Source organism: Pongo pygmaeus, chromosome 13, assembly GCF_028885625.2.
Source record: "Pongo pygmaeus isolate AG05252 chromosome 13, NHGRI_mPonPyg2-v2.0_pri, whole genome shotgun sequence".
Classification (NCBI taxonomy): domain Eukaryota; kingdom Metazoa; phylum Chordata; class Mammalia; order Primates; family Hominidae; genus Pongo; species Pongo pygmaeus.
The window spans coordinates 43,315,903-43,342,505 of record NC_072386.2 but is presented as its reverse complement, the minus strand read 5'-3'; the positions used below and the strand labels follow the sequence as shown (position 1 = coordinate 43,342,505).

At 36.0% G+C, this 26,603-nt stretch overlaps 1 protein-coding gene across 8 annotated transcripts in view; it reads right to left on the bottom strand.

The window, feature by feature from the left end:
• NFIB (nuclear factor I B) overlaps positions 1-26,603 on the bottom strand; it is a 231,543-nt gene that overhangs the window by 67,587 nt on the left and 137,353 nt on the right. For all 8 annotated transcript variants that reach the window (XM_054500856.2, XM_054500860.2, XM_054500858.2 and 5 more), the window contains exon 4: positions 5,039-5,107. In XM_054500856.2, the coding sequence (XP_054356831.1) occupies positions 5,039-5,107 (69 nt within the window). The remainder of the gene's footprint in view (positions 1-5,038; positions 5,108-26,603) is intronic.

Sequence of the window (26,603 nt, the reverse complement as noted above, 5' to 3'; positions counted from 1 at the left end):
CCACTCGAATATTAATGTCAATAATATAGAATAATAATTTTTGGTTTGTAACACAAAGAATAAATGCTTCAGGTGATGGATACCCCATTTACCCTGATGTGATTATTATGCATTGTATGTCTTTATCAAAATATCTCATGATATTTTGTATAATTACATCTGTTCAAATTTTTTAAATTTAATTTTAGATATCATGAACAAATCTGTGAGGCAGCATATTGTGTTAGAATCAGCAGAGTCTTGAGAGATAAATAGCCTTTTAGTTTAAACTCCCTCTGTATTATAAGTTATGTGCCCTAGTTTCCTAACTGTAAAATGGGAGTAATAATAACCTGACACATATGATTATTTTGAGGATGAAATGAAATAGGTAGTGATAAGAGCCTAGAATCATGCCTAGTGTATAACAGGTGCTCAACCATTGTGAGTTCCCTTCCTTCTTTGCTTTCTCCTCCAAACTTCTTCTCTGGTAGACTGGAATGGTTAGCAAAGATGAACAGTTCAAAAATGTGTTAAAAGCAGAGGAAGAGGTATAAATGAACCTGTTTGCTGAAAATTTGTTCATTCAACAAATTACTGACTGTGTCCATTGCTGGCAGGTGTTGGCTGCAATGTGTACAAAATAGTCTCATATATTGCCCTTAATAAAAATATTGGGCAACAAGCTGTGTAAGTAAAACATTCATGCGAAACACACAAATACCAAAATAGATGAAAATGAAACTGTCCAAATTAATGACATGATCCAAAACTGCTGTAGAATGTCAAGGGAAAAAGAATCCAATACCAGCTTGAATTGTCCAAGAAGTCTGTGAAAAGCCATAGCTGGCACTGGACTTTGGAAATGAGTAAGAGATTAGAGGGAGGTCATTCTAAGCAGGGACTGCTGCAGAAGCAAAATCATAGGTAGAGATAATGTGCAAAATGGAGACCAGGCAGGTTGGTGTCAAAGAACTCCTTAAGAATAGTTTCTATTTCTTTACCTGTCTTAATCAGCCCTTCAAAAGCTCAAATGAAATTGTAGTCTAGGGCTTTGCAACAAAATTCTAGAGCCCCTGAGATTCACTCTAAGCATATGTGGTCTACTTAAACTCCTCCTCTCTCCCAACTGCCTCAAGTTGAGTATAAAATTCCAAAGGGATTGCAGATTTTTACAGAAGTTTTCTTACCCCTCATTTTTAATGCATATTCTAAATGTGTTCACTATCCTTTGAATTGTGTTTTAATATTAGGCAGGCTAAGATTAACTTAAAATATTTTTAAGAAAGTATGACTAGGAGGTACAAGCTTTATCATAGAGAAGTAACCAAGGAATACACAATGAACATCTCCCTTTCTGGACTAAAAATTAAATACATCAGTATATACATGACTAGTATCAACTCCAAACTTCTGGATTATCTATCAGCCTTCTGATAGATTGTTCATGTTATATAATACACTGTAACATCCTTTACACAGAAAATACTTGTATCCAATGAGTAACTATGCCTGATGGCTTGAATTATTTGGACAGCTAAAATGTAGCTATGTCTGTTGTGGCTTGAGGCACACCAAAGGTTAAAAAAATGTGAGGTAAGAAATCCCACAGTAACCACATGTTTTATAATTTATTATTAGAACCATGTTCTATATGACACTGGAAGTGGGGTACATGCTAGAAGGAGTATTTCAGGGGCTCAAGTGAAGTAAACATTCTGTCTGGCTTCCTATCACAGTAATGGATACAATTCATAGACCTGAGTTATTAACAGGAAACTTAGAGGTTCCACCTTACATAAACTATTTTCAATTTATTAAGCTCATGCAATATTTAGGCAAAGATTTATAGTTTCTATTGAATACATATGGCTCCACAGTTAACATAATTTGCTTACCCATAAACGAACTAGATGTAATTTGTAGTAAATGATAATTTTAAAATCTTCAGAAAATGTTTTTTTTTCTAAATTTTATTCCAGAAAGATTATTCCAGAGTTTCAAGACAGCAATAAAAATGACAAATATAGCATGTTCTCACTCATACATGGGAGCTTAAAAAGTTGATCTCATGGAAGGTTGTCAGAGGTGGGGGAGGGTGGGGAGGTGGCGAGATGAAGAGAGATTGGTTAATGGGTAAAAACGTACAGTTATAATAGATAGAAAGAATAATTTCCAGTATTTGATAGCACATCAGGGTGGCTACAGTTAACAACAATATATCACATATTTTAAAATAGCAAAAAAAGAAGATTTGAAATATTCCCAACATGAAGAAATGATAAATGTTTGAGATGACAGATATCCTAAATAGCCTGATTTAATCATTATACACTGTATGCATGGATCCAGAGATCACATGGATCCCATAAATATGTACACATATTATGTTTTAATTTTGTAAAGATAGCAATAAAATAATTTGTCTACGGATTTATGCACGAGCACTGTAAAAATTTAGTATGCATTCTGACACTAAATGGGAGATTACAGAAAGGAAAGTAGATTAACAATAAACATGGCCAAAGTACTAAAACAACACACATGGAAATTATTTAATGACAAAGAGAGTGTGTGAGAACAGCAAGTCTCAGTCAGATATTCCTGCTTAAGAGCCTCTGGAAGAACTTACATCAGATGCAAACATCAGTGTTAGCGCCTCTCCCAGAGAGCTACAAGAAGGCTGAAAGCTGCAAATCATGTTTAAGAGGATGCTGATATCCTCTTAGAAATGAAGCACCAAAGAACCTTAGATTCTAAGGGTTAGAGGCCAACCTTTAATCTCCCTTATTGTTCTCCTCCCTCCAAAAGCTGATCCTAAATCAACTTTTAAGATGGAGATAATATCATTCAAAAGAGAGATCACTATCCTAATGCTGAATAGCTTCATTAGCTAAAGTCAACATACACATCGGTGGGTCTTATGATTGTAAAACCCTAGAGGACTGAAAGCACTAGAATACTGTAAACCCTGAAGAAGTCAGAATTTGTGATACACACATAAGTGTTGTGCTGAAGTTTATGTTTACTTAGCAAACACTTATTTCATAAATAATGAAGTTTAATTGTGTAAACAAAGATTATGACGTGGACATATTAAAACACTTAGGAGGATAACTTATCAGGCCTTACAGAGACACCTATTTACATATGGAGGAGAAAATAAATGTTTGCTTAATAAATTATGTAATGAATGTAGATAATTAATGTGCTAATTACAAATCAGTAATGTTTGTTATAACAAATAATCTAAAAGTTTCTAGGATATGATATTATAAGTTACGAATGAATGAATGAATGAAGTATATTAAATTTACCTTGGTTTTGAACTGTTCTAGAAAGATGATTTTCATCTTTTTTTTAATGTCTGAAATTCAGATTTTACAAAATATCTGTCTGGGCTTTTGAAGGTTCTAATGTGGTTCTCCTCTGACAGCCCTTAGCATAATACTGCCTATCGTGAGGTACTAAATAAATATTTTCTGACAGCTGACTCTACTGCCCTGCTCCTAAGAAGGATGAAAATATACCATTGAACTTGAACTCAGAGAAGTACAAATTTAAGCAAATAATTTAATAAGCCTCCTAACTGGAGCACCATAAGCCTTTCCGCTAAAGAACAGTATGGGGAAAACACACACACCCCTTCAGATATCCCCTGTCTTACCTGATGCTACAAAGTGCTACTGATAAGTCAGGTATATTTCTTCCCAAATTAAGAGTGAAAACTTACAAATGTTGGATACCTTTGGATATCACATATTGATCTGGAAAAACACAGTAAGTTACATTGCCTTGGACAATCTCCTTGCCCATCGAATACATACCCTGGGGCTACCAGAATACCAGATACTTGTGTTTCTTCTCCTACATGGCCACCAAGTAAAAAGACCCATGAGAGAAGTCTTTTGGGCATACATTTATCTACTCCAGAATTATACAAGAAAGGATAAACTACTTACGATCTTAAACATTCATGTGTATCACTCCCTGCTATACATGCTATTTTGCACTGTTCACTTTAGAAATGTGAGCTATTTGAGCTATGGTTCAAAAGACAGTCAGTGATAGCGTGGAAATCCCTTTACTGAACAAGAAGACTCTAAAACACTGTTTATTCTTATCCTCAGTAACTCGCTTACTCTTTGTTCTTTCTGGATCATCATAATTCTTATTCATGACCTCTAAATATGACCCAAATGAGAAACACAACTTAGGCAAGTATCAGACCACATCATCTGAATATCATCATTCCAAAGTGTGATGCATTCTATCAAAATGTCAGGTGAAAATATACCCTTCAAAGTTACATAAATAAGCTAAATCAGTGAAGGGAGTATGAAGAAAGGAGTCACCTCCTTTAACATAATTAGTACATATATATCTGCATCTTGGATATGTTTGTACATGCTAGTAATAAGTAAAAGAGTTAATCAAGGTAACGTCCCCTTTGCTTAGGTAGCCTGCCAGGTGAGCTTACTCTAGAAAAATCTGATCCAGCCTGCTAAGAATGGTGTCTCAGGTGAAGTGGCCGGTTAAAACAATTGGACATTGTTTTGGATAACAATGCTTTCTATCTATATCCAACTACAATCTGCAAAGTTAATTTCTGCATCCCTCTACACTCTGCATGTTAGTGTGTATATCCTGTACATCTCCAACCCCCACCAAAATGTTAGTAAAAAGAAAAAGCACTTATCTACAGGAAACTTACGTGGGTTATCATAACAACATAGAGTACATTTAATTAATCACACTTCCTTTGATATAAATGGCCATCTATGGTCATGCAGAGAACAGTGAATTAAACGAATACCAATAACATGGCAATCAGAAAAACCCCAAAATTATTTTTGTACAACAAAAAGTTTTGATGATTTGAATGCAAACATTTTAGAAAATCAAGCAAAATATATCGTTATTTCATCAAAAGTTTTAAGATTTTAAAATTCAAATTTTCCTAATATGTGGTCACTCTTTATACTACATTTAAGGTTCAAAATATAAAGTATTTTAAATCATACTGCATGCTTAAGTAGTAAGAAAACAATTTACTTACTTCTGGATACTCTTACAAGTTCTGATACATTGAAGACTCCAGATTTTACAAAACTATCCTCAAGGTAACCTGAAAATAAACATTAAAGGAAAAATGATCAATATAAGCAGAAAGTAAAATAAATGATTACACACTAGAATTTAAGTGTTTTAAAGCCAAAGGTTTGAACAAAAACCAAATATGCTTACAATAAGGACTTTAAAAAATAACTCTTATGAATGCAAATTAGGTTTGTTTAAACAAAAATAAAAAGTTTAGATACCAAATAATCTCTTAGGAAAATTTTTTCTTCCCTTTCTAAAAGTACAGGATTATTGATGCGGTTTGATTTGCCATGGCCCATGCATACAGAATGGTCTGTGGGCTCTCAGTGAATGCTTTTGACTCAGTAGCACCTGGTAGACTAAAGTGAAAAATGAAAGAAAGAAAAAGGAAACCACAACCACAATTAGCACCTTGCTGGAATAACGTCAAAGATCTCTTAAAGCCACTGTTCTTTTGTAAACCCTTCTCTGATTAAAGAAAAGTGAGCTGCTGTTACCAGCACCCCCACCCTTGTTCCAGGGTCCCTAATAACATAAAAAGCAGAACTTGTATATACAGCAAATACAGAACTTTGCATTGACCTATTCCTGGGCATCTTTAATATACGTTGCACGATTTCACTGCTTTCCTCACCCTTGCTACTATTCCACTGGACTCCTTTTATTTCAAGGATTAGACAACTTTTCTGGCAAATGGTGGTGAATCCAGGCCTCTGGGAATGCCACATGACCCTTAAGTCACACCTGGGCAGAGTCCACAGTGGCCATGGAGCCTGCTTGCTAGCTGGTCTATGTCCAAAACTAGAGATGAGAACTCCCACAAACACCAGTAACCCTGCACCCAGCCCACCCCATTGTCATCTGTGTTAAGGGGTGTAATGAGTGTGAGGAGGGAGGGAATACCTTAGTGGGGGACGTTATGGCCTACTTGCTTCTGTCCTAGGGAGAGAATAAGTTTGAAAATCCTCAGAATTGAAATACATCTGAGAAACAAACAAACAAAACTAGATTCTAAGAACTGGCAATTTGACTGGATTTTACATAAAGCTTCAGGGCTGACCAAGGAATTAGATTCAGTTCAGAGATGTGAGGCATGGGTAGTGTAGCAACATGGAGCACTGAAGTCAAAGAGCTGGGATTTGAATCCTAGCCACAGATGACCAGTTATGAAATCTTGGCTAGGTTATTAGTCCTCTTTTTGCCTCAGATTCCTCACTTACAAATTGGAGACAATAAAAATCACCTATCTTATAGAGTTGTTACTAAGGGAGATAAAAATATAAACCCCATGATAAGCATGTTACCAATAAATTAAGGTCTTAGGGCCAGTGAAACCTGCGATCAGCTATATACCGAATTATGCACACTGGCCTCCAGACAGTCCAAAATGATCCGCAAATCTTTATTCAGAAAATTTACCAGAACAAAAGGCACCACACTGCTTTTCAACCATACATAGCATGAAAAGACAGAAAATCATTCAATTAGCATATGTGTTTCACTGCTGTGAACTGAGGAGCCATTGATGTTTGACATCCACCCACCCACCTTCTTTAGAAACAGAATGAAAGAAGGAGTGAGAGGAAGTTGTAAGATCTCAGTAGGGGATAAAACAGGTGCCACATTAAGTCACTATTCTGAAAAATATATATACATTTTTAAGAGTATTATAACAAAATGTCCCAATTTAATGCACTTCTATTTTAAGAAACTCTTATTTCTTGAGCAATTAATTTTTACCAGGTTAAATTCATTTCAGTAATTATTGAGAAACTTCTATGTAACAATCACTGTACAAGGTGCTAAAAGTCATGAATACAAAAAAGGACACTGACTGTCTTGCCTGGTTGGGGAAAGAGGTTTTGACTCTTCTGGACCACTGTAACTTACTATCATATAGAAAGATTTTTGTTGCTTTTGTTATTGTTTATAGTTCATTATACTTTATTTTATATAGGGTAAACTTAATAAAGTAAATATATTAAGTACAAAATCTTCTTTATCTTGGGAGGCCGAGGTGGGTGGATCACGAGGTCAGGAGTTTGAGACCAGCCTGGCCAATATGGTGAGACCCAATCTCCACTAAAAATACAAAAATTAGCCGGGCATGGTGGTGGGCACCTGTAGTCTCAGCTACTCAGGAGGCTGAGGCAGGAGAATCGCTTGAACCTGGAAGGCAGAGGTTGTAGTGAGCCGAGATCGAGCCATTGCACTCCAGCCTGGGCAACAGAACAAGACTCCATCTCAAAACAAAACAAAACAAAACAAAACAAAACAAAAAACCAAAATAACCTCCTTTATCATGACTACAGCTCATACACTTAACCAGTCACACAAGATTATTGTACTTTGTAAATGCCTACCTTCATATCTTCCTCCTGCAGCTCCCTGTGATGAGATGGCCCTCTTTCTACACACTCTAGTCTCATCCTTCAAAATCCAGCCCAACCACCACCCACTCTGTAAACTGCTCCTCCAACTCCTTCTCCCACCCACCCGCCCAGCCTTGAGCCTCTCTTTCCTCTGTACTTGTATAGCACCTAGTTCGTACTAATTTTATACTTTGTACTTTCAGATTTTCTGAGAGATCTGTTTTCAAGTCTTGCGGTCATTGCTGGATTATCAGCTCCTTTATTTATGGAAGTGACTGGATTTTGTTCATCTCTATATATTCCTTAATGACTAACTCATTGCCTATATATAGAGTAAGTACTAAATAAACACAGAACAAAATTTTAAAATTCAACTTTAAAAACACGGTCACACATTAACATCTTAGTCATTTTATTACAATGTAGATACAGATGGTTTCAGATTTATGGATAATTATACTAACCTCTGTTATTCCCTAGAACTTGTTTGCTGAAGAGTGTATTTAGGCTTTTGGGTCACATGAGAAAGAGTAATGATTAGGGTCAGATTGTATCTCTTACTTTGTTGTGTACTAATGTGTAATGTCAAGCGTTTAATACAAAGTAACAACCAAAGAACTGGAAGTGTTTAAATAGTAAGAGTCCAAAAATATTTGTTAAATAAATCAATGAATAAGTGATGAACATTTCAATGTATTTACATAAACTATATCAGATGTAATACAAAATAACATTACAATATCTATGTGTAATCTGAAGTTCATTTCCTTATTACTCCAATGAGAAGTCAGAGATCCATTCGCTCCGAAGTCATGACCATTAAGATGGAGTGGGGTGTGAGCCTGTTGGAAGCCAAATCATGAAGAAGGGATGAGCCAGCTCAAGGCCAATTCTATCAGTGGGAAGACAGTCGGGCAGTCAAACATAGACAATACAATGACTACTGCAGCTATTCACAGAAAAAAAGAAGACAATTCAGAATGTAGCAGGGTGTTTCTCCACTCCCCACCCCCAATTTCCCAGGTTCTAAGAAACTGGAATCTACAGAAACGATGGAAAGAGGTAGTTTACTGAAACTATGAAAAGCATTGGAAATATATCAGAACTTCTTTGGAACCTACTGGATAAAATGCAAAAAAACCACACAGGTCCCACTGGGCTCTACTCCTGCATGGAGCCCAGTGAGACTTTAGTGGAGGAAGGTTTCTTGAGGACGAGTGGTGATGCCTATTAACCACATACCTATGGGAACAGGGACAGGTGAGAATCAGGCAAGTGGGGTAGCCTGGGAGAAGCACCTGAAGCAGATGGCTGCCACCTTCATGCATCTCTGCAGGCAGCATAGCCTTTGTAACGGACAGGCATTACCCAAGACATGGCAGAGTGAAAAAGAAATCATGGATGAAATAGTACTCAGATAATTAAAACAGTACTTGGATACCTACTAGTGCTTACTCATTAGCATACAGAAGACAATACTTGAGGGCTGTAGCAAAATAACTGGGAAGATTTTGCAATGGGCAGGGATCCTGCAGTAGGATAGGGGGTGAAACTCAGCAAAATGTCAGGTTATCTGCTGCTAACATAACCCCATCTGTAACCTCCAAGGTACTGAGGCCTTTCAGGAACATGTTTTTCACATTTCATAGACCACTGTAAATCTAAATAGCTGATACAACAGCTAAAGATCTTAAAGCAATTTGGAGACATTCATATAGTAAATTCTCTTCGCCTACCAAAGGAAATATGAGCATCTCTGAGGCAGAGCAGCTGCTTAATGGTTACAGAGCAATATTACACAACAGCTTAATCCAGGAAGAAAAGAACAACTCTGCATTTGTGTGATGCTGTATTTACACTACATGTGTGCTTTTTAAAAAAAATAAAATTGAGTAGGAAATAAAGACTTCTACAAACTGAAAAGTCTCAAAGGCAATATCAAATTATATTATTTTACTTCTTTTTTATTTTTCTCTGACAAAAGCAACAGTAAATCACTACTCAGAAGTTAATATACTGTTTAACCTCCTTTACAAACAATAACAGAGGGACACAATGGCATATCTAACTGTTAATATCTCAAATTATAATCAGTACCATTTGAATGTTAACCAACATTTACATAGAAAATCCAAAGGAAGACTGATAATGCTCATTTTTACAGTCTACTGTGTTCTATTCTTGAAATTAAAAAAAAAGAAGCCACAGAAAGCAGTTATTAAATTCATGAAAGCCGTCTTCAAGTATTTGAAGGACTATTAATGTAGATGGTGGATTTGACTTATTCTGCATAGTTCCAGGAGCTGTTTTTTGGCTCAATAAACAGATTTGTCATCCAATGGGAACAGGCCTAAAAAGGCATGTGAAATTTTGCAAAGGTAGCATAACCAATATATTCCCAACAACTGTGATGACCTTCACAAGCAGGCATTAACTTCACGTTCACAATTATCTTATAAAATATGTCATATTATTGGTGTTGCCATTTTACACATGAGGAAACTTTTATCTTACAGAGATAGTTTCTCAGTGGCTATAAAGACTCCCACTGGATAAAAAAATCCTTGCTTTGTGAAGGAAATCTCAAAAAAAAAAAAAAAAACAGAAAAAAGAAAAAAGCACCTCAAAAGCCATTGCAACCCTCAGATTCTCCCTTCTTACACAGATGTTTTCCTATGTTAGTTTTCTGGCAGTGTTCATTTGGAGAACAAACAGGTGGACATAAGACATCTACCGGCATTTTCCAGCCCTATGATTGCAATTGTTCACTTTCTTCAACAGAGTTTAAAAGAAGGCTTAATTCTTTTTGTAAAGGGACAAGAAGAGATTACTTTACACTAGCTCTTTGCCAATCTTCATATAACTTCAGATACCACAACTAACCCACTGATAATTTTCTGGTAGTGATGTTACAAGACATAGTTCTACAGTTTCTCAACTGACTTGAACTATCCATGGTTAAAGCTTAACCTGTGTTAAAGTTAAAGCTGAAACTGTGATTATAAAATAGAAATATTAATCATTGCAAAGACAGTGATTTTCTTCACAGAGATTAAATCTCAGCCTATAGCCCAGGTTAACATTCTAATATTAATTTAGAATTAAGTATATCTCTCAATATGAAATGTAAACCCATGATGATGATTTATGTGATCTTGGAGGGAGTCAGAAATTTCCCAACTTTAACACACCCTGATAGTGCTATATTTTTTTCAATGTTTCCTTCCAGTCCTTTAAACTTTTTCCGCATATATATATATATATATATTTATAAAATCAATATCAACTTTAAATATAGTTGTTTCTAGCTTTTTTCCTATTAACATTGTATCTGTCCTTTTAGATAAAGTTTTTCAAAAGCATGATCTTTATGACTATACATTGCATGGCTGTATCATACTTTATATTAACCATTCCATTGTTTGGCATTTTAGGTTATTTCCCAATTTTTAAAATATAATAAACAAATAGCACTGTAATTAACATCCTCATACACAGATCTTTGTCAGCCATTCTCATGATTTCCTTAGGCTGGAGTTCCCAGAATTAGAATTACAGGGTCAAAGGACATAAACTCTTTTAAAACTCTTGGTAAAAACTGTCAAGCAGCTTTCCACAAAGTTGTTTCGCCAACTTATACTCCTTAGGGCAAGCTGTGAGCACGTCCATCTCACAATCCTGCTGCCAGAATTACATATTAGTAGGGATTTGTTTTTAATTGTGGCAAGTAGATAGAGAAAAAAGGTCATTACATTAATGTTACAACTTTCATTTATTTCATTTTAATAAAGTGGACTCATTTTAGATATATGCGCATATTTCTTTCAACAGAACATTAAAAACAAAACATTTTAAAAATCAGAACATTCATAAATACACAAACATTAAAAATATATAAAACAGAAACTGTGCTAGCAGGAATTTTTTTCCTAGTATCAATGAGATTGCATCTACAGTTTCACAATGAAAATGTTGGCTATGAATTTATCACTGATTTTTTTTCTCATTATCTGAAAAAGTACTCACTTATTCCTAGTTTTCTCAGATTTTTAAAAAGTTGTCTGATGAGAATGGCTATTGAATATTAACAAATTCTTTTTTGGCATTAGTAGAGATTACCTGGTTTTTTTCTAACAGCATTTACTGGTGTTATATATTAGTGGATTCTTAGATTTAATTATCTTTGCTTATCCATGGAAGATAGTTCTTAAATTTACTGTTGAACTGGTTGGCTCAGTTTCTTCTAATATTTCTACAGGTAGTTGGAAAACTTTTATGGAAATTTTTGTATTTTATTTGTCAAGTTTTTATACCAGGAGTATACACATGCTTCATAAAATGGTTTTGATGATTGTCCCAATATGTTTTATGCTCTGGAACAAAACAAAATATTATTTCATAAAAAGTTATTGAATGTTTGGAAAATTTTACTAGTAATATCATCTTCCTTGAATCTGTTGCAGAGAAGACTCTTAGATAACTCTGAATCGTGAATACTATTCTACTTTTGCTTTCTAATGTTGAGATAATTTTATTATATATTTTCCAAAAAAATTCAATTTTTCAGATTTATAAATTTATTAGCACCGATATTTTATAGTTTACTAAGTGGGCTATGTTTATTTTTATGGCATAATAAAATTAAATGTATGCCCTCTTATCTTTTTATTGGATGTGGAAGGTATGCCTCTCTCCAACAGCGTTAAAGCATACTAGCTAAAAAGGCAACCCTGGGTCAAGACTATCGCCATTTACTATGTAAACCTAAGGCAAGCTGTCTAACTCTTCTACACCTCATATTTCTCTTCCCTAAAATATAGGTAATAATCATACTATCTATGAGTAGACGCAAAAATTGCATAATGTTTTCAAGTAATAGCAAAGCAGACATTTCAAGAGCAGGAAAAGAAAAAGTAGAACTTCCAAATTAGCAAAGAGAAAAGAACACACAATAAATAAGAATGCAATCAAGGCAACAAAAATAAGAAAATAGGATGTAAAAATATATAATAATATGAAGTAAAATAGAAGAGATAAAATAAAATACATAAATCACTACAATAAATGTATATGGACTGAATTTTCCCATAAAGGGAGTTTAGGTCAACTGAAAAATACAAAATCCAACTGTTTTCAAGAAACACACCTAACACAAAATGATAATAACAAGAACAAAAAGTTGTAAATAAATGGGTAGGCAAAGAGAAATCAGGCAAATTCAAACAAAAAGGAAGCAGTATCAGCAATGGTTGAGAGAAAACTTAAGCTGAATTACAATAGAGATAATTATAAATGGATAAAAGGCACAATTAATAAAGAAGATAAATCATAAACCTCATATGCACCAAGAAATATTATGAATACAATCTATTAAAATACAAGAAATTTTATAAAAAATAAAGTCACAGTGAGAATTTTTACTATTAATGTATCTTTTTAAGAATTGAACATGATTGTTAGACAACGACTAACTTCATATAATTCAAATACAAATTATATTTTACTGATATGTTCATGGAACTTCTAAAAAAATCAATCATGTTCTTGACCAAAGAGGCAACTTTAACAAATCCCTGAAAGTACAGACTTTTAAGGCCATACTGTCTCATCTTTGGCAAATAAAAGTAAATAATAAAAAATGACTGAATTATCTCAACTACCTAGAAATTAAGAAAATAAACCATGAACCAAAGAGAAAAATCAAAAGGGAAATTATAAACTATCTAAAAAGCAATGAAAAGAAAAAGAAGAAAGGAACCCATTACTTACTGTAAAAGAAAGAACAGCATCACAACCATCCCAAAAATTAAAAAGATGAAATTAAACATAAAAGCTGAAATTAACAGAATAGAAAAAAAGAAATATTTAAAAAAATAAATAAAACAAATGATTCTCTTAAAAAGACCAACAAGACAGAAAAACTATTTCCATGCCTGATTAAGGGAAAAAGAGAAAGTAAAAATATACAAGTAGAGTCATGAATGGCTTAATGGCAGGGACACACTCTGAGAAATGTGTTAATAGGCAATTTCATGGTTGTATGAACATCACAGAGTGTACTTACACAAACCTAGATGGTATAACCTACTACACACCTAGGCTATACGCATGAAATTGCATATAGCTCCTAGGCTACAAACCTGTATAGCATACTACTGTACTGATACTGTAGGGGATTTTAAGACAATGGTAAGTATGTGTGTATCTAAACATATCTGAACATAGCAAAGGTACCATAAAAATATTATAATCTTATGGGACCACTGTCATATGTAATCTGTCTTCAACTGACCTATCATGATGTGGTACATGACATACAAATATAAAAAGAAGACATAACCATAGATATCAAATACATTAAAATAATTATGAGAGAATAATACATACAACTTATTGACTACAACTTTGAAAACTTAAATGGGCAATCATTAGTAAAATAAAAGTAACCAAAATTGAGCAGAGAAATGGAAAACCTGAGTGGACCAATTACCCTAGTGAAGTGCTTGCCAAATTTGCTGAACACGGGAACCATCTGGGATTCTTGAAAGCAGTTTATGTTTGGCTTCCAACCCCAGCTATTCTGATTTAATTGATATGGGGTGAGACCTGGACATGAGAACCCTTTTAAAAGTTCCCCCAAGTGATTCAAATGTGCAGCAAAGTTTGGGAATCACTATGACACCACATTCAGAATGTGCTTCCAGAGCCACCAGCACTGGCATAACTAGGGAGCTTATTAGAAGTGAAGAAGAATAGGCTCTACCCCAGACCCTCAGAATCAGAATCCACAGCTTAATGAGATCTGCAGGTGATTCATATGTGTACTCAAAAATTTGACAATCCTAGAACATACTAGAAATGTGAGTAAAGAACTACCTTTAAAAACAGCACCAGGTCCAGGTGAGTGCACAGCTGGATTTTATGTATCCTTTATCTAGTCTTTAGGTTCCAATGTTATTTACACTCTCCCAGGCCTTAGGAAATAAGACAAGCTTCCTCATGAAGAAAGCTTTCTTATAAGCCTCTATGAGGCCAGCAAAACTTGAATATCTAAATTTGTAGCCTCTCTCATCGAAACAAAACAATGAACCAACCAATGAAAGATCAAGCACACAAGTAAATGTGACTTCAAGATGCCTAAATAAAATATCAAATTGAATGCAGCAATATTATCAAAAGAACAATACACTATTATCATTAGGGTTTATTCCATGAATGAGTGCAGCTCACTATGAGAAAAGCTATCATTACGATAGAGGAAAAAAGTCATATGACCATCTCAAGATGCTGAAAATGTACTTGACACCAAGAGGCAGGCTTACCTAATAATAAATCTAAGCACAAATAGAGACAAAGAAAACAATACAGACTCTTCAGCAAAATTCAACAATAAATTATTCTAAAAGGGGAACACTAGTCTGTCATTCCTATTTTCCCAACCTCCCCAGCCTCCTCCTCTTTGCAGCCCTTAAAAATGTAATCTGGAAAAAAGCCAGTCACAAAAAGACAAATACTGTATCATTCCACTTACATGAAATATCTAGGGTAGTCAAACTCATAGAAACAAAGTCACATGGTGGTTGCCAGGGGCTGGGGAGAGTAGGGAATGGGGAGCTGTTATTTAACAGGTATTGAGTTTCAGTTTTGCAAGATGAAAAGTTTCTGGAGGTTGGTTGCACAACAACGTGAATACATTTCACACTACTGTATTGTACACTTAAAAATGGTTAAGATGACAAATTTAATGTTATGCGTATTTCCCTAAAATTTAAAAATGTAGTCTCAAATTTTGGACCCAGATTGTTACCATATTCTTGTTTACATATATTCAAGAACAATCTTTTACATTGACATTTATGTCTGTCGTCTTATTTATAACAATTACTTGGTCATAATTCTCACCTTAACTGTTACTATTCTCATGATTAGTCTATATCTATATTTTTATTCATATATTTATGGTTATACTTTCCTGTTCTTAATTTTTTTTATTGAGTCATCACATTGCCAGTCAGAATAGGTTTTCAAGTAAAATTTTTACAAATAAAATGAGGAACTCTATTTTTTGATACCATGAGTAATAAAGAATATATTTCAATTGCCTTTGACTGAAGGTGAAACTCCTTGAGTGAAAAACAATGTTTTTTTCATCACAATTTCAAGTATCCTCCCACTGTCTCCTGTTATTTAATGTCGATAAAAGGAAATACAGAAGTAACTTGTTTTTCATCCAGGACATTTCAAAATTTTCTTCATCCATGAAATGTAAAAATTTCAACAGGATATATTTAGATACAAGCTTCTCATTATGTGGCTGGAATAGCATTAGTCCTTTTAATCCACATAGATAATTTTTAGCTCATCAAATTTTTCTCCATTTGTCTTTGATCCTACATTCTCCGATTTCTCCACAATGAACACCTAAATAAACCTTGAATTTTCTATTCTCCCATCATCAACCCTTTTCTCATCATCTAAACCTCTGTGTTGCCTCTGCTTCTGGAATAAGTATCTTGGGGTTGTCCTCTATATCAATGCTTATTTCCACAGTATCAGTGCTGTTTCTTACTCCTCCGATGCAATTTTAACGCTATGAAAGCAATTTAGTTTTTCTTGATATTCTTCCTCATCTCACAGAATACCATATTTATTGAAGCTATTCTTTTGTAGGTTCACTTTTCATATAAGTCTTCTGAGTAAACAAATTGTGTTCTCTGGAATTTTTTTCTAGTTCTTTATTTTCAAAGATATATCCTTGTGGTTCTTGATCATATCCCATTTCCCTTCTTCCTCCATATTTTCTCACCAAGGGCATATTGTTGTGTGTGTAGCGGGCGGGGGGCGGGGGTGGTTTTCCCCTTTTTAACGTATTCAGTAATGTAAACTAATTGGAAGACACAGAAAACAGATCAATAAGTCATCTGAAGATGAGGGAAGAGGAAAGAATGAATTCCAAAGCAGTCAGAGGAAACCTTTGGGATTAGAGGAAACGTCATCATCCTTGAATGTGGTACTGATTTCATGAGTATATGCATACGTCAAAACTGGCTGGGTGTGGTGGCTCATGCCTGTAATCCCAGCACTCTACGAGGCCGAGGCAGGTGGATCACTTGAGTCCAGGAGTTTGAGACCAGCCTGGGCAACATGGCGAAATCCTGCATCTACTAAAAATACACAGCATGGTGGTATGCGCCTGTAGTGCCAGCTGCTCAGGAGGCTGAGGCACGAGAATTGCTTGAACCTGGGAGGCAGGCGTTGCAGTGAGCCAAGATCATAGCACTGCACTCCAGACTGGGCAACAGAGTGAGATGCTGTCTCAACAAAACAAAACAAACAAACACATATGTCAAAACTCATCTAACTGTACACTATATATATGCAACTTATTGTATGCTATTATACCTCAACAAGGTTAGCAAGTGACCTATAAAGAGCGGTTTCCAAATTTTCAAAAAGTGCTATTTCCACAGCACAAAAAGAATCACAAGTGAATCAGAAACATTCAGTGTAATCAGGAACATTTTTGAAGGCATGAATTACAACAGTCAGGTATTTTTTTGCAGCTTCTAGAAAGTTATCTTACCAGGTCCCTCATTCATGGTCAAGTGAACTCTAAGAACACGGTAGTATACTCCCTAGTAAACAAAAGCACAAAAGCAGCAACCAAGACTTCTTTATAATTTGTCAAACTGAGAGAAGAGAAACTCTATCCACCTGAGATTAGTATTCTGAATAAGCAATTATATTGTAGTGCTACAATTCTCAGTCAGATACCTCTCTACAAAATTCATCATCAGTATGCTACGTAAGATGAGAAGTTCAGAAAAATATTCCAAATAATCATGTCTAGGATGTGGTCTACATACAGGGCATAAGAGGATCACTGTAAGTATCTCCACAGAAGTACCTGCTTTTTCTAGGCCTAGGTCAGGTTCTGAGTATGGGAATGATCCCACACACTGCAAGAACAGGTTATTTATTTAGTCTATTATTGGTCTAAGCCTCTGCTTCATAAATCTTGGACATTGTCTATAGGTAGGCATTGCCTTGGATGATAGTTATACAAAAAAGAAGAATGCAATACTCACCCAAAGGGGCTCAGAATTCATTAAGGGGAGTAGATGTGAAAATAGAGATAAAATAATGCACTAAATGCTAGTATTGTAAAACAGCACTGCAGAGAGGCTCTGAAGAAGTCTCACTGAGGAGGTGACAAGGGAGTACAAGCATTCTAGGCAGAGAAACAACATGGGCAAAGACACAAAGAAGCAGCACAAGGCTAACACTAAAGGCATGGTCCAAGTGTGCAACGGACAAATCATGAAGGGTCATATTGTATGTCATGCTAACAAGCTAGGCTTAGGCTAGAGTGGAGACCTTGGAACCATACAAGGAGGTGAATGAAATAATCAGATTTGCACATCACCACAGACCTGTAATGGATATATCAGAGGGATTAAGACATGAGGCAAAATATCGCTACAGAGATTAGGAAATGATTAAAATGATCTAGGTGAGCTAGTTAAAGAGGCAAAGTGTAAATGTTTTTAAAGAGTTATTAAGATTCAGCATCAATTATCTTACTTTTAAAACATTTTGCCCCTCTCATCAGCAGCCTGAGCCTTTGTATTCATTCCTCTGTTCTCTCTACATTCTTTCTCCCAAAAGCTCACAGGTACTCCCTTCTTCACCTATCAACATTATATAAGGTAACATTATTCATGTGGGCTATTTTTGGATATCAATTTGGACATGGTAAGCATAAAATAGCAGAATACTTTATCATGTCCCAACAGACATGATCATCTTCTAGTTCTATCTTACTTATTTAGAAAACACTGCTCTGCTTAGAAAGTACTTCAATTCAGAAAATGACGGCAGTCCAAAATACCAAATTTTAAAATGAAAAATCCATTGTATTGAAAACATTACTGCAAAATACACAATGGAGCCAGCATCTTACCATTCATCATGTCACTGTTTGTTTCATGACATTAACAAGTGGAAGTGATGATTTTAATAAGATCAAACCTGAAAGTCAAGTGGTTTCCCTGTCTTCTTCCTGCTGAATACTGCAGGAACATAGATACGTGCAAGGTATAGAGCACTGCGCAAGGGGAAGATATGTCTAGTGGAATCAGGAATTAAAATATCTCAGCAAAAACAGGAGTTTGGTCCTAGTTTTATTATATAAAATAAAATGAAAGATGCCAAGGTCCCTAAAGAGCAGAACGTAAGTCAAAAGACCCCAAAAAGATTTGTAACAACTTTGAAAACCAAAACCTGACCACTGTTTCTTAAATTCTTCTATGATCAATGACATTATCAAGCAAAAGCTAATAAGAGTCAGCTGGGTGTGGTGGTTCACGTCTGTAATCCCAGCACTTGAGGAGGCCAGGGTGGGCAGATCACATGAGGTCAGGAGTTCAAGACCAGCCTGGCCAACATGGCGAAACCCCATCTCTCCTAAAAATACAAAAATTAGCCGGACATGGCCCATGCCTGTAGTCCCAGCTTCTCAGGAGGCTGAGGCAGGAGAATTGCTTGAACCTGGGAGGCAAAAGTTGCAGTGAGCTGAGATCATGTCACTGCACTCCAGCCTGGGCAACAGAGCAAGACTCCGTCTCAAACAAACAAACAACAGTCAAATTAACACACAAAAGTACTTGCTTAAATTATTTGTTACCTAGATACGCTTTCATAGTCACAGAGAAGGAAAGAAAAACTGAGACTTTAGTAGGAGATTTGTCTAAGATCTTTAAATCACATCCTTTAATCCAATAAGGTAGAAAAAGATTAAAACTCAGGTAATTAGATACATATCTACTTAATATTTTATTCTGTTTGCAATGTATTACTATAGAATTGTACTCTCTTTTTAAACATTATGCTTAAATATACAAGCGGGAGTTGCCTTAGTGCCTGGACAGTTTAGTCCAGCGAGCTTAACTTCTGCAAAGTTCAGTGATTTTAACAAGCCTAGAGCAAGTCCACTATATTTGTGATACAAAACAATCCCAGCTTTCCATCTGTGAGGCAGAAAATGCTTTGCATTATTAAATTGTAGCTGTATGTGGCAAAAGCAGATCTTGTAAATATGGAGAGGGAAAGAATTTAAATTGAGAGGAAACTTTGGATGTAGGAGGCCACTGTAGAAGGAATATGAGGCCAGGCATGGTGGCTCATGCTTATAATCCCAACACTTTGGGAGGCTGAAGTGGGAGGATCACTTCAGCCCAGTAGCTGGGGACCAGCCTAGGCAACATAGCAAGGCTCTGTCTCTACAAAAAAATTAAAAATTAGCTGGGCATGGTGGCACATGCCTGTTGTCTCAGCTACTTGAGAAGTTTGAGGTGGGAAGATTGTTTGAACCCAGGAGGCAGGCTGCAATGAGCCATGACTATGCCACTGCACTCCAGCCTGGGCAACAGGGCAAGACTCCATCTCGGGGAGCGGGGGAGTTACATGAGATACTTGGGTAAAAGCAATCACTACAATACTGCCCAGAGCAGCAGGTACCATCACAACCTCACCTAGAGGAATTTATGACTCAGACCTCTTTTCACATGAGGATTCTGACCCTCCCTTAAGGGGAACCTAGACATTCAACTAAGAAAAATATAGGTTATAGCAATAGCCTTTAAAATTTAGCAAATTACAACCTATTTATGTGCAAGCCCTCTTGGAAGTTTTCTGGAACTAGGTACAGTATTAATTAAGTGCCTACATCAATATATTAAAATTTTATTTGGATTCTATGTTACCTTATGACACCATTTCAGATAACATGAGACCGTAAAATACCACTGTAAACTTAAGGAAAGTTTGAACTAAACTGTAGCCAATGAACGAGTCCTTTCTCTGACAGCATTGTGAAAGGAGAGTACCGTGTTGAAATTAACTCTTCTCCCCATTCTTTCTTTCTCTGACCTGTATATTAACACAAGTCATGAAACACAAATCTGACTTGCTGAAACACCCCTGATGACTCACTACTTGTGAACCTATATTCTATGTCATGGCTTTAGATGCTGCTCAACACCAGACACCAAGTTCCCTTCCTTTCCCTTTCTTCCATGTGAAATGCTCTTTCCTCGGCTAGGACTATATCCACCCTACAACCTCTTGTTCATCCTTTATATCCAAACTGTTCCATGCATCTTATATTCCCTGGGAAGGGCTAGACATCTCTGACTCCACTATGATTGCTCCTTTAAATATAAACTTCTGTGCACACATCTCTTGCCCAGTAGGCAGGCACATTTTTTAAAGGTTTTTCCTCAATTTCAGGCAAGAAATAGTGTTCAGAGGTCAAATAAGGGTAATGGTAACTGAGAGGTGAAAGTAAATTCAAGAGACCTTTCAAAGTAGAATATGAATGAATATGTGGAGGATAAGGAAGAAAAAGGGTTCCTGGGAAAGAAATCATGAGCAACTCTAACCAAGGGTGTCTGGACAGGATTCTGGTGACTCCAGGATATCTGAAAAAGGGAAAAAGCAAAAACAAAGAAAACAAAAAACCCAAGTCTGTAAAAATAAAATAAATTTAATTTTGGAAATGTTAAATTTGAGTTAACCATGAGACATCTAGGGAAACATGTCCAAAACGTAGTTGGACACATAGGTCTAAATCATTAGGAGAGAGAGCTATTTCAAAGGTATACATCTAGGAGAAAAAGTAAATATACTTTAAAAATCGCAAGGTACTGAAAACACAGATAATTAAAGACAAAAATATGATTAAGAAGACAGAAGAAATCACCATATGCAATTTTTAAACATAGGAAGATTCCTGGATTACCAGGAGAGGTCCTGTTTTCAGAGGCATGGGCAAAGTTTTAAACAGAGCATGGCCAACTAAATCAAATAAATACTCAGGAATATGGAAGCAAGAACAGAATGGAAAGAAACCACTGGTCATGGATTTAATGAGAATCATTTCAGTGGGGACAGAAGCTGAGAAGAAATCAAGATGGAATTTCAGGGGAAATCAAGATGAGACTTTGACATCCTTCATGTCACGTTACGAAGAAGAAGAGAGAGATGAGACACTTGGTTAAAGGGGTTTGTCCGAATGAGGAACAAAAGATGTATGCTTTAAAATAAGAAATAAGTTGGTAGGTAGGAATCAGTGAAATAAGAGGCAGAGTAAGAGGGCTAGGAAAAGTAAAGGACAGACAGAAGTTTCAACAGACACAGAAAGTTGATGGCTTCATAAAGTAGAAACACCATGGAAAGGAAAGGAGGAAAAAAAATTATACAATGTTAATACAAGCTTCTACAAGATAAATTTTTGGTAGGAAAAAAGTAATCTCTAAAGATACATTTGTACCCTTTCTCATGTCAATACTGAGATTTATGTAACAAAAGTCACTCCACCTTTCCTTTTATGCCAATAGGCTTACAACAACATTTGCTTTCTAAAAATTACAATTCTATTTCATCATGAGACTTGAAAGCATCTGTTTCTTTTGCCTCCTTTATAAAATCTCTAACATTCTATTCTTATGCATCTTCTGTAACTTGGGTATGTCATCTTAAGCCTTTAGAGAAGAGCAGTATAAAAATTCAACACTTTTTTTTTTTTTTTGAGACGGAGTCTCACTCTGCCACCCAGGCTGGAGTGCAATGACATGGTCTCGGCCCACTGCAACCTCTGCCTCCCGGGTTCAAGCAATTCTCTTGCCTCAGCTTCCCAAGTAGCTGGGACTACAGGATAGTGCCACCATACCTGGCTAATTTTTGTATTTTTAGTAGAGACGGGGTTTCACTATGTTGGCCAGGCTGGTCTCAACTCCTGACCTTGTGATCCGCCCGCCTCAGCCTCCCAAAGTGCTGGGATTACAATTCAACACATTTCTATTTGATTCCACATCAAATGATACTTTCTGCAGAAAGCCTTCTTGATCAAACCAGCTGGAAGAGAAAGTAGAATGAAGAAACCCCTCACTTTTATCAAGAACCTGCTATCTGTCAGGTGTGCTCCCTTATGTGATCCTCACAACTGGCATGAACATAATTGACTGCACAGAGCGGTTGGCTGACTTGCTCATTCTCCTGATGACTCTTATAATTATTGAAGGGAAAATTTTAATTCCAAAGTTCATGCTCTTGTCACTCCACCATGCCACCTACAATGGTGGGAAACAGTATTTCACAACTTTGAACTCCTACAAGACCTGCGTTGTAACACTGATATTTAGTCTTTATCTTAAATATAAATACGTATGTAATATACATTTCATATATTATAATTATGTATATATTATTTTGTATATTTTATGAACAAAAACATTTGGGAAAAGCAAGGTTCATGTGTAACTCACATTTTTATCTTCTCCAGTATCTAGCCGAGTGTGATGCATACAATAGATGCTCCATAAATATCTGTTGGCTGAAAAATCTACCTATAGACAGCTCTTTCTGAATTGTTTATGGTTCTTGGTATAAAATGGTGCGTATTTTACACAAGGGCAAATGGCTGTCTCTGCTTCTAATGTTGAGCTGACTCAAATGTAGTATTTAATTGTTAACTCAGCAATCGTTAGGCAATTAATATTATTTGTTATCTGATAGAGTAGGTGACTGGGGAGACATGGAAAAATCTCCTCTCAGGACCTCACAAGATATTCCTAAATTGTCCCCTTTTTTTTCCTCTTTCACATTAAGTATTACAAATAATCAGGCTAGAAGCACTGTGGAGGCTGGGCATGGTGCCAACTGCTATGTAGATCAACCTTTCATGAGTGGGCTGTATACAAGTTCCCATAATGTACCCTGTAAAATTATGTAGCTGAGGGCTATGCGTTCTTCTGGCTTTTTAAGAGTAATCTGTGAAAGAAACACTTCCCTCATCCTCTCTTCCTTTACTCTGAATCCTATTCTAAATTTGAACATTTAAGAACTTTATTGAATGTGATGTCTCCAAACAAGTTAGAGGATAAAGAAGAAAAATGTTTTAAAACAAAATACATTAAAAAAAAAAGTCTTTTGATTTTAGCACTGACCCATACAGACCTCATTCTCAAATTACTTAAAGGTTTTACCTACGATGTCAGGTCTTACCTGCCATTAACCAGTCCTTTCAGCATCTTTCTCCAAATATTTTTATGAATAGAGAGCCTATTTATAGTCGAATGCACATTGTCTAGTGCCAAAGTTTAAAATCACCTTTTAAGTATCATGAAATAGTGCATTTTTCCTCATTAAAAACATCTTGATCCTAATGGACACAATAAATGAGGACATGAGAAGGAACAGACATGAATTTATTAAGAAGTGAATGAGGCCGGGTGCGGTGGCTCATGCCTGTAATCCCAGCACTTTGGGAGGCTGAGGCGGGTGGATCACGAGGTCAGGAGTTCGAGACCAGCCTGGCCAACATGGTGAAACCCCATCTCTACTAAAAATAGAAAAAATTAGCCAGGCACGGTGGAAGGCGCCTGTAATCCCAGCTACTCAGGAGGCTGAGGCAGGAAAATTGCTTGAACCCGGGAGGCAGAGGTTGCAGTGAGCCGAGATCGCGCCACTGCACTCCAGCCTGGGCGACAGAGTGAGACTCCATCTCAAAAAAAAAAAAAAAAAAAGTGAATGAAATATGATTTGAAAAAGCCAGAATAAATTTCTCTTTTCTTTGACTTTGAACACCATATTCCAAGATAAAACGTGGTATGAGGTCCTCAAGGACCTATGCGAATTTATCTGCCTTTATGTACAGATTAAAAAGTATTAAGTTTGTCCTAAATTCTAAGATTTGAAAAATCAAGCAAATATCGGCTCTAGTGATCTCAACAGATGAACAAACGACAATGAATACTGCAGATTTTGAACTAGTTTTCCTAATAATTATTTGGTTTGTTCCTATTAGTTTTATGACAACCTTCTGTTGGCTTTGATTTCAGTACCTATAAAATAACATTGGAGAGAGAGCTATCTCAAAATTTGTATGACTTAAAGAATTTATTTATTTATTTATTTATTTTTTGAGATGGAGTCTCGCTCTGTCGTCCAGGCTGGAGTGCAGTGGTGCGATCTCGGCTAACTGCAAGCTCCGCCTCCCGGGTTCACGCCATTCTCCCGCCTCAGCCTTCCCAGCAGCTGAGACTACAGGCACCCGCCACCACGCCCGGCTAATTTTTTTGTATTTTTAGTAGAGATGGGGTTTCACCATGTTAGCCAGGATGGTCTCGATCTCCTGACCTCGTGATCCATTTGCCTCGGCCTCCCAAAGTGCTACGATTACAGGCATAAGCGACTTAAAGAATTTCTTAAGTGCAAGATAAGCACATAGCTATCATTAATAGATAATCCTTCTTTGATTTACTCAATTATTATTTAGTGTCATCCTTGCTCCAGAGAGGATACAAGGTGGCTTACTTGAGGTACACCCAATATATAATCCTACTGGTTCCCAGAGGTGTTGCCACACTACACGCATAAGTCAACACACAAAATAGCACAAGCACCTATAAAACCTACAAAAAAGGAAAGTAGCATGTTAAGTCCATGTTATTCGGTCTAGGTAAGAAAGTTCTGCTTAATGATACTAGAAAGGCCCCAGAAGTTTATATCATAAAATTTGCAAAAACTGCCCTAGGATTTAACATGTCTTCGTCATATTACCAGCATAGAATTCCCCACAAAACTACAGCCTTCCTGAACTCGAAAATAAGATATTAGTTTGGAACTGACTTAGAAGCAAAAATCTGAATTCTAGATTGCTATGTTTTCCTTGGATTTTACCCATTCTAGCAGTAGGCAAGTGACTGAGATTGGGAAATCTTAAAGATCATAGTCCAAAGAATGTAGACACACAAAATAAAAAAGCAAGTCAAAGCTAATTTCCAAAGATTACAATCTAATCAATCACACATTTCCTAAAAGTAGCAGTGGAGTTTTTAATTATTAAAGGTAAAAAGAGATTCATGTCTAAGTCCCAAAATTAATGGTTCACCCTCATTTGGTCCACAAGAGTCGTTTGCTATAACCAAGAGAGGACATTTTTAGTTCTATTGCTTAGGAGGGATTAACTTGTTAAAAAAAAAAAAACAAAAAACGAAGAAGAAGTGAATATAAATATATAACTTCTGACTCTATCATAAACAAGGCAAATGTGTATCCCTAGAAAAATGAAGTGCTTAGCGCTTCTCAGCCAAAATTGCAATGCCAAGTCCTTGGGTGCTATCTGAGTTGTAGAGCACCTTCACTCCAAAAAGATTATGGTGCCCATCCCTGCCATGTAACAAAGAATGCAAACAAAATATTAAGTCACAAATAGTTTAAAGAAATACCATAAAGGCTACTTAAAAGCTCTATAAAATAACAAATGCCAAAAAATTACTTAAATATTTTATAAAATAATATCAAATATTCCTTTCCAAAAATGCGTTGCCTTTGCTGCTTGTGCTTAAATACTAATTCCAACACAGAAACTCAACGTAAGAACTAAAGGCCTATCTGTAGATGTCCATACTATAGTTTGAAGAGCTTTAGGGTCACCATTCAGAAGTTCTAAGTCAGTAAGAAAGTAGTCTCAAAGTCAGACATTCAAGTCTGATGCTGGAGAAAAGCCAAGCCAGAGGAGGTGTTAAGTTTGTGGGTAGGCATATGCATCTGCACTTATAGGATGATCGGATGGGATTCCACCTTCAAGTCAACAGTGGGGAACAGATTTCAAAGAGCCTATATCTCCAAAAGGGCTTGAATTTTTGCCATCTCTTCCCAAGCTCTTGGGGAATAAACACAGGAATAGACGGTAGCAATTTCCATGGGTTGCACATTTCCCGGTGGAAAACTACCAGTGATAAGAAAGTGTTGGTATTCAAGGTGACCTTTTTCAAAAGCTTAGCTTGTATTTTGTATAACAACTCAAGCAGCAGAGTGATTTGATTGTTTCATTGCTCGTGGTGGTAGACTGAATTTTCTCATACATGGATCGTGCCTTCTCAAGATAAGGAGTCTCAATTTTGAAGATTTCATATTTTGGCCAAGACCAGAATACAGAGATAAAAAGAGCTTCCTAAAGATAAATTATGTCCTAAAATACCAAATATGCTTATACTTAAAAAAGAAGCTTTTAATAGAAAGTATAATTTACTCCAATTGACTACAAAACAAAAAACTTAATAAGTTCTAGTTGTTCACATTTAA